The following is an 8,993-nucleotide window of genomic DNA, read 5'->3' as shown; positions in this document are numbered from 1 at the left end:
CTAACCTATCACCTTCATCCCCACACCCATTCACCCATTGTACTCTTTGCTACCTTTCCCCATCCTCCTCCCTGAACTTCATCCACACTCACCTATTGTACATTATGCTACTTTCTCCCCACCCCCACCCTCCTCTCATTTATCTCTCCACTCTTCAGACACTCTGCCTGTATTCCTGATGAAGGGCTTTTGCCCGAAACATCGATTTTACTGCTCCTCGGATGCTGCCTGAACTGCTGTGCTTTTCCAGCACCACTCTAATCTAGACTCTGGTTTCCAGCATCTGCGGTCATTGTTTTTACCTCAATTTTAAACAGAGCTGGTTGCTGAACTTTTATCCTCTAATCATCTGTACTGTTTCAGTGCCGCTAAGGATGCAATAGTCCAAGACAAATTTTTTTTTGGTGCAATGTCATAGAAACAGGACACAGCTAAGTTGCCTCTTAAACCAGTTTTGCCATTCAGCGAGATCATGGTTGAATCTGATCAAAGAACACTGATATGATTTAATGTCTTTTCGTGCTGGGGTATCTTAAACCTGTTTCATAGTATAAATATATTTGCATCAGAAATGATTCTGAAACAAAGTAATATTAGATGATAAAATACAGTGTTTAAGTAAATTGATGCATCTTCTTCTAATGTTGATATATTGATGGAAATCTTTCTGGAAAACATTGCATCAGTAAATTAAGAAGTATATTGCTCCAGAATTATTTTTTCAACGAAGTAGGCAGTTTTGATTACTCATTACCATTTCATGTACTTTTGTAATGCATTGAGATGATGGCTGCCAACTCCATTAGGACCTTTTTGTCCTTTTGTACAGGGGAAATTTATTGAGACAATAAAGTACACTGGACATTATTTCGGACTCAGCAGGGATGCATTAGAAGCTGTCGCCAGAGAGGGTTTAGCCTGCTGTACTCACATGGAACTTGAGGTAAATGTTAAGGTTATATGTTAATGACTTTATTAGCTGCTTTGTGAACGATAGACTCTGGTAGTGATGGATACTAAATCCCATCAGGAGGAATATAAGGGTATGTATTCTGCATGGTAAACAGTGTTTTATCATTACAAATATTTTATACAGTGACAAACAGGAAAGAAAATCTTTGTTGTATTTATCACCTTCCATAGAATTTTGCTGTATTACAAGCTGATGTCTGACATCAAGCTGCCTAAGAGCTGACAGAGATTGAAGCTTAATTTAATAAGTGAAGATAGATTAAGCAGGCCACTAAATCACAGGATGGATTAAAAGTATAAAAATCTGAGACTTGTGTTTTGGCAGGGATATACCACTGAGTTAAATGTGCCCTTACATTTTATTTATAGAAATTTTTCATCAACCTGTTTAAATACATTATGCCACACACACTGGAGCAGGTGGAACTTGAACCTGCGCCTCCTAGCTCAGAAATAGGGACACTATCACTGTACCTCAAGAGCCCATGTGCTGTATTTGTAGATTTTTAAAAATCAACCTATTCAGATGTGTTATAACAGATCTCTGAAGTAAGTGGGACTTGAACCTGGATCTCCTGCCCAGTGATAGGAACTGCACCACAACAGCCTCCATGAAGATGTCTTTGATCAACCATTGCCCCCAGGGCTAGCTATGGTGATCTACTCATCCCCATCACTCCTGATTTTTGCTCAATCACCCTAAGGCTGTCCACCTATTACTTGGAGACAATTTCTACCTCTATCCTTTTCATCTTCATGCCAATGTTCCTGGTATCAATCATGGCCATACCTCAGGAGGCATTCTGACAAAAAATAAAGTTATGTGGCTATTAATGATGTCACTATTGACATAATTGACAAATTGACGCAATACATTGAAATTTCTTCAATCAATCCCTTATGTCAGCAAACATTTCCATTCTATAAGCAGTTGGAGTTATCATTCACAATGCTAATATACTCGATACACATATAAAAATGATGATTTGAGAAATTGGTCATGCAACACAAATTGTCATGTAGCACAAAACTCCCTCTCTACCAGGGTACACATATACCAAGTGAATTGCAGTGGTTTAAAAATGTAGCTTTCCATTGCTGTTCTGGAATTGTTTTTCCAGATTTCTTTCTTTCATGCCTGTTTTAAAAGAAATCACCATGGCTACAGAAATACTTACAAGTTAGTCATTAAGCCACTTCAGTCACACTGAAAACTCAGATACCATTAGTTCAAATTTAATAATCCAAACTCAAAAATAAATGATATTATTAACATATATACAAATTATATTCCTTAAATCACACATTGATGCTAAGCCACTCCTTCCCCTGCCCCATTTTGCCTGCCTGGCCAAGGAGGATAGGCCTGTCTCTGAGAAGAAACATCTCAGCAGGCAAGGGTCTGTTAAACTGAACAATACCAGGGTAAGCTGTCCAAATATTCCAAGCCATCAAGGCCAATTCAAGAACAGATCCCCTCTATTCTAGCTGCAGAGGTCAGGATTATATTCAGAGGCGGTGGGAAGGAGAGGAAGAAAAATAAAAATTACTGTAAGGGAAGAAAAACACATACAGGAAAAAAAACAGCACTTTTGTAAATATATCCTGATTCAGACTTTTAAAATACCTGCTAATAGCATCATTTTTTCTGTCAGATCTGGTTATCTGGTGAGAGATGAGCAGCTTTTCCAGACATCCCAAAAATGAAAGGAGCTCCAAAGATTAAGCTGCACAAGGTGCTGCCTCGTGTAAGTTAGGTGCTGCCCTGCAGGCTTATCAAACATTTCAGAATAACTTTTCAGTTCATTTGCAATCTGACAATTGAAGGTTACCAATAATGGAAGAGTCAAAAAGAAATCCTATAGAACTTCTCTTGGCCTGCCTGCATTACTTGAGAGACTTCATCGCATAACTACCAAACTTTGTGTCATGGAAGGAAAGTTCATCCACTCACTGACTGCTGCTTCTTCCCTAATGACCAGTAGGATATTTAATGTGTAGACTTGAAAGTGGGAACACCCAAAGACATCAAGCATAGATTGATAATAAAGCATTTATTCAGCACCACAGAAGTTCAATGACTGCAACAATGACAAGGACTACATATTTTTTGCACTAAGCAGGAGCTGCTTCTAAGACTAATTAGTGAATCCTCAACAATTAATCAAGGTCAAAACCCAACTGATTCTTTCTGAAAACAGTTTTCTATGAGGTTCTCTCTGCTCACCAATACATTGCTGTGAAGTGGTGTTTTGGATGGTTCTTCTCAAATTTCTTGAACCTTATTCTAGTCTCCATCTTCAGAAGATTGCCATTGAGCCCCATTTCTTCTGCATCCAGGACATCCCTCTTTTGTCATTCCCAGGTGTGAAGGGCACTGCATGCCACAACGATGCATCACACCTTTTTTGGGCTATATCACAGACTTCGCCAGAGCTGTGCAAGCATTGAAACCTCATATTAAGGAGGCCATTGGTGTATTCCACTATGGCTCTGGTGGAAGCATGAGCAGTGTTCCAAACTTGTTCCACATCAATCTGCCAGTTTCATAAAGGTGATATGAGCCACTATACATAGCTGTCTTAATTTAGTTTCCCTTCCACATTTCTTGTGAAAAATGCATCGACAGGAAAGCTGAGTAATGACTAGAATAGGAAAATAACATTGCTGTAATTTGTTTCTAATTTCATCATTGAATAGGGAGTACACAGCTTGAAGAAGACATACTTTGAGCCTCGATACATTTTGCTGATCCCAATGAGAAAAGAAAAGCACAGGAAAAGATTACTATTAAGAGGGCTGTATGACCAATCGCAAATTGATTTTGCTGTATCCAGAGTTGATATATATATCAGCATGAATCAGGATCACCCAGGATACTTTGATGCTGTTATTAATAGCGGTAAGGGACTTGATCTTTGTTACCTGATTATTGGAAAGATTCATTCATAAACAGTATTTGCACCAAAGTGGTTCTTTCAAATTAAAACAAAGAACTGTGGGATGCTGGAGATCTGAAACAGAAGGAGAAATTGCTGATGAAACTTAGCATGTCTGGCAACTTCTGTGGGGTGAAATCAGAGTTAACGTTTTGAGTCGACTGACTCTTCAGAGTCTGATGAAGAGTCATTGGGACTCGAAACATTCCTCTACTTTCTACCCACAGTTGCTCCCAGATCAGCTGAGTTCACCAGCAATTTCTGTTTTTATTTTAGTTCTTTCAAACTCCTGATTGCCACTTTATCTGTTGGGTTTGTCTCACTTCTATTACTTTAACATTTATCAGTCATCACGGAAACACAAGCAGTCTCAGAGTTAATATGTACTTTAATGAAATCCTTTACTTTTCATTTTCTCAAAATATAATTTATTTTATTTAGTGGTTTCCCATCTATTCCCCAGCAGGGTCTCCATTTCACCGACAGAATTTTTTTTTCCCAGACCTCAATTGATAACCAACCAAAACTGGGTTACAGATCTGCACATTTTCACAACAGTATTAAATTATAAATTTTACATTATGGAGGCATAACTGAGTTAAATTTTAAATTTAAAAAAATGCACATTATATTTTTAAATTATAGATGCTATCTGTTAATGATAGGGTGAATACCCTTATACCAGGACTCTACCTATAACTATTGCCTGGGATGATTGTCTCCTTTGGAAATAAGAAGCTGAGTTAGATATTCCTCCCCTTGCCCCCTCATCTCTAGAGAAGACATATGTACAAAATGAGAAAGCTTCAATCAAGACTATAGAATTTCTTCCCGTACAGTGTATGTAATAATTAATATGAGAACCATGTTCATACAATTCGGTCTTCTAACTTTGGATGTTTGTTAAATATCCACCTGCAGGTGAAAATGAATGAAAGTTATAGCAACAGACAGATTTTGATGATGAATATTCTTATAGTGATATAGCTGTGATGCAGCTGGGAGTCTGTAAAGGTCTTTCTCGTGCGTGTCTCTGTTTGGCTTGTCCTAGGATGGCTGTGTTGGCCCAGTCGAAGTGGTGTCCTTACTTATCTGCACATTCTCCCCGTGTCTGCGTGGGTTTCCTCCGGGTGCTCCGGTTTCCTCCCACAGTCCAAAGATGTGCGGGTCAGGTGAATTGGCCATGCTAAAATTGCCCGTAGTGTTAGGTTAAAGGGGTAAATGTAGGGGTATGGGTGGGTTGCGCTTCGGCGGATTGGTGTGGACTTGTTGGGCCGAAGGGCCTGTTTCCACACTGTAAGTAATCTAATCTAAAACAACACAAAAAGACATGACCCTCTCTCACTAGTATCCTTACATAGAGATAAGGAAGGACACCGCTTTAACTGGGACAACACATCCATCATAGGACAAGCCAAACAGAGACACACACGAGAATACCTAGAAGCATGGCATTCCAACCGGAACTCTATCAACAAACACATTGACTTGGACCCCCTGAGAAAAATAACAGGAAATGACATCACCATAGGAAATGGCATCACCACAGGAAATAACATCACCAACCTAAGGAAACCCAAACGTATAAATAGAAAACAGGAAACAGCAGCAGTGCTTCGTCCAAGGGCTCACTGAAGATGTTACCTAGTATGATGATGAAATGTCTGAAAATGAACCTTCAAGCTCAGCGAGAAAACCTACATCCAGTTATTCCTTATATTGAATTGGTTTCATGACTTATTTAGCCAATAACTGTTTGGTTCATGAATCTGTGGAATTCTATACCCTAGAAAACAGTGGATGCTGAGATGTTGAGCAAATTTAAGAAGGAAATAGAGAGATTTTTAATTAGCAATGGGACTAAGGATTTATGGAGAACAGGCAGGAAAGTGGAGTTGAAGTTGAGATGAGTTCAGCCAAGATCCTGCTGAATAGTGGATCAGGCTCAAGGGGGTGAAATTGTCTATTCTTGCTCTTACTCATTATGTTCTTATATTCTAATTATGACTTATAATGCTAATATATTGCCTTTTCATAAATATATCATGCTTTCCACAACAATGGTTTTCCTCATTCTTGTGCTACTAAAACCAGAGATTTTGGGTTATACAAAGTACAGGCATTTGTTTTTCTTATTATAGTTTTATTCATAAGCCATCGACTCCAATAATACTGATTACTTGTTTCTCATGAATATATACTCAATCAAGTTCTCACTTCCATAAACATATAAGTATCACCTTTCCCTGGTTCCATTTGACCTCAGGCATCATTGCCAGACCCTACTAGATGATAATACTGCATTCATTTTTTTAAAGCTCTTCAGTTCCTCAATGTTGTCAGTTCAAAATATCTTTGGCATAGTTATTAAAATATACACATTATTTGTTTCAAACAATAGCATGTAACTTCTAAAGAAGAAATAAAAATAGACACATAACAGTGAGGAATATAACTTGGTAAACAGCTGAACACAATCACCTATGTCAAATTTCATTGCTTTAAATTCTGCTAGACCCCTCAAAGAGTTAAAGTAACTGTGTTTACACCTCTTTTTCTACTTCTTTTATGTGCAGATGACCTTATGCAGGCGTACTTGCAGCTGAGCCAGCTGCTCTGTGAGTACCTGAATCTCAATGATCAAAAAAGCGATGACAAAGACAAAGCTATGCATGGGGACAAATGGCAGGCACCTGGTGAGTGTGTGCTGGAATTTCAGAATGCTGATGGATAGGTGAGTTTTGCAGTAACGAATTGCTCATGTTGCATTTCTGTAGTTGCAATTTTCAATGACAGAAATGCAACATTGGGTCTGGGTGGGTTACTTTTTGGAGGGTCAGTGTGTACTTATTGGGCCAAAGGGCCTGTTTCCACATTATAAGGATTCTATGAACCCCTACAATGTGGAAGCAGCCCATTTGGCCCATCATGTCCACACCTACCCTTGAAAAGCATCCCACCCAGACCCTCTCTACCTACCCTATGCCTGTAACCCTGTACTTACTACAGCTAATCCACTTAACTTACATATCCCTGGATACAATGGACAATTTAGCATGCCAATCCACCTGACCTGCACATCTTTTGAGTGTGAGTGGAAATTGGAGCACCGTAGAGGAAACCCACACAGACATGGGGAGAATTTGTAAACTTCACAGACAATCACCTGAGGGTGGAACTCAATTATGCTTCCTCCAATAGATGTTCCTAACATTTGGTGCATGGGTCTTGCAGAGCTGATATGATATTGCTAAAGATAGTGTCAATCCAATTTATTGCCCTAAATGTTCCAGTATGTACAAAACAATGCAGGCTTCCTGTCATGCAATAATATACAAGCATTTTTTTGCCATAATATAGCCATTGTATGTAAGTATTCTGATCTCATGAAGGAAAGCTAGTTTTGTAGTTCTTTCTCCTCAACTCATAATTAAACAAATCTTTACAACATTAAAATATCCTTAACCTCTGCTATTCAACTTTAGCCCATGCATTGTTCTTTGCTCCAATAGCATAGAAATCATCACATTCCATTCAGTATTTGCTTGAATCTACTCCTACATCTCCCAGGGGCCTTAGGTCTCCAACAAAACTACTTACCCAGCTGTTATAGGGTCATGCAGCACAGAAACAGACCCTTCGGTCCAACCAGCCCATGCAAAACATAATCCCAAACTAAACTAGTTCCACCTGCCTGCTCCCGGCCCACATCGTTGAAACCTTTCCGATTCATGTTCTTATCCAAATGTCTTTTAAACATTTTAATTGTACCCACATCCATCACTTCCTCAGGAAGTTTATTCAATGCACAAACTACCCTCTGTGTAAACAATTTGCCCTTAATCTCTTTACTGAATCTCTCCCAGTCCTGAAATCCACCATTTTAGGGAAAGGCCAACTACCATTGACTGTATCTTTCCTCCTCATTATTTTGCAAACTTTTATAAGATCACCTCTCAACCTCCTACGCTCCAGTGAGAAAAGTCCCAGCCTATCCAGCCTTTCTTTATAACTCAATCCTTCCATACCTGGCAACATCCTGGTAAATCTCTCCCAAATGCCCTCCAGCTTAATAATATTTTTCCCATAATGGATAATCAGATCTGGACACAGTATTCCAGAAGAGGCCTCATCAATGTCCTGTGCAACTTCAACATGATTTCCCAACTCCTACACACAAAGGACTGAGCAATGAAGGCAAGCATGCCAAATGCTTTTTTAACCACCCTAGCTACACGTGACGCAAACTTCAAAGAATTGTGTACCTGAACCCCTAGTCCCTCTGCTCTACAATACTACCCAAGCCCTATCATTAATTCTGTAAGGGCTGCCCTTGTTTATTGTACCAAAATTGTTCGAAGATCCTACTTGTTACAGCATCAGCTTGTCATGCTGGTATTTTTCTTTTATCAACATCACTCTCTAGTGGGATAATTGATTTTGTTTCAATGATTTCATTTAATCATTTTGTTCTTTTGTCTTTATAGAAGTTTGTAGGGAGGGAAAGAAGATATTAGTTGGTAATAATAAAGATAAATAGAAAAGCATGATTGGAAACTGAAGTACATTTACAAAACTCTGGAAATGTTCAGCCAAGTCGATCAGTGTCTCAGGCTGGGATGGTGGTACATTGGTTAGCAGTGCTGCCTCACAGCTCCAGGGATCTGGGTTCAATTCCAGCTCTGGTTGGCTGTCTGTGGAGTTTGTATATTCTCCCTTGGGTTAGCCGTGGTAAATGTGGGATTATGGGGATAGGGTGGGTCTGGATATGATGCTGTCCAAAGGGTTGGCGCAGAATTGATGTGCCAAATGGCCTCTTTCCACACTGTAGAGATTCTGTCTTACAGAAAGTAAGTTGTACTTATAATACTGTTTGATTTCAGGCCAAAGTTACTTTTTCAAAATTTCTTTAAGATGTGGGTTTGCTGGCTTGTCCCTTGGACTGAGCGGCTTCCTTAGCCCTTTCAGAGGGCAGTTAAAAGTCAATCACATTGTTACAGATCTAGAGTCAAACGTAGGGTTGACTGGATAGGATGGCAAATTACTTACCATTAGTGAGCCAGATAGGTTTACCCATCAACT

At 39.2% G+C, this 8,993-nt stretch overlaps 1 protein-coding gene across 1 annotated transcript in view; it reads left to right on the top strand.

Annotated features, from left to right (window-relative positions):
• Positions 1-8,993, top strand: part of LOC122561477 (leucine-rich repeat and guanylate kinase domain-containing protein-like) — a 159,783-nt gene that overhangs the window by 127,985 nt on the left and 22,805 nt on the right. The window contains exons 13-15 of the mRNA XM_043713222.1: positions 830-943; positions 3,673-3,874; positions 6,488-6,607. Of these exons, the coding sequence (XP_043569157.1) occupies positions 830-943; positions 3,673-3,874; positions 6,488-6,607 (436 nt within the window). The remainder of the gene's footprint in view (positions 1-829; positions 944-3,672; positions 3,875-6,487; positions 6,608-8,993) is intronic.

Source organism: Chiloscyllium plagiosum, chromosome 23 (genome assembly GCF_004010195.1).
Source record: "Chiloscyllium plagiosum isolate BGI_BamShark_2017 chromosome 23, ASM401019v2, whole genome shotgun sequence".
NCBI classification, from domain to species: Eukaryota; Metazoa; Chordata; class Chondrichthyes; order Orectolobiformes; family Hemiscylliidae; genus Chiloscyllium; species Chiloscyllium plagiosum.
This window is presented reverse-complemented; position numbering and strand designations above follow the sequence as displayed.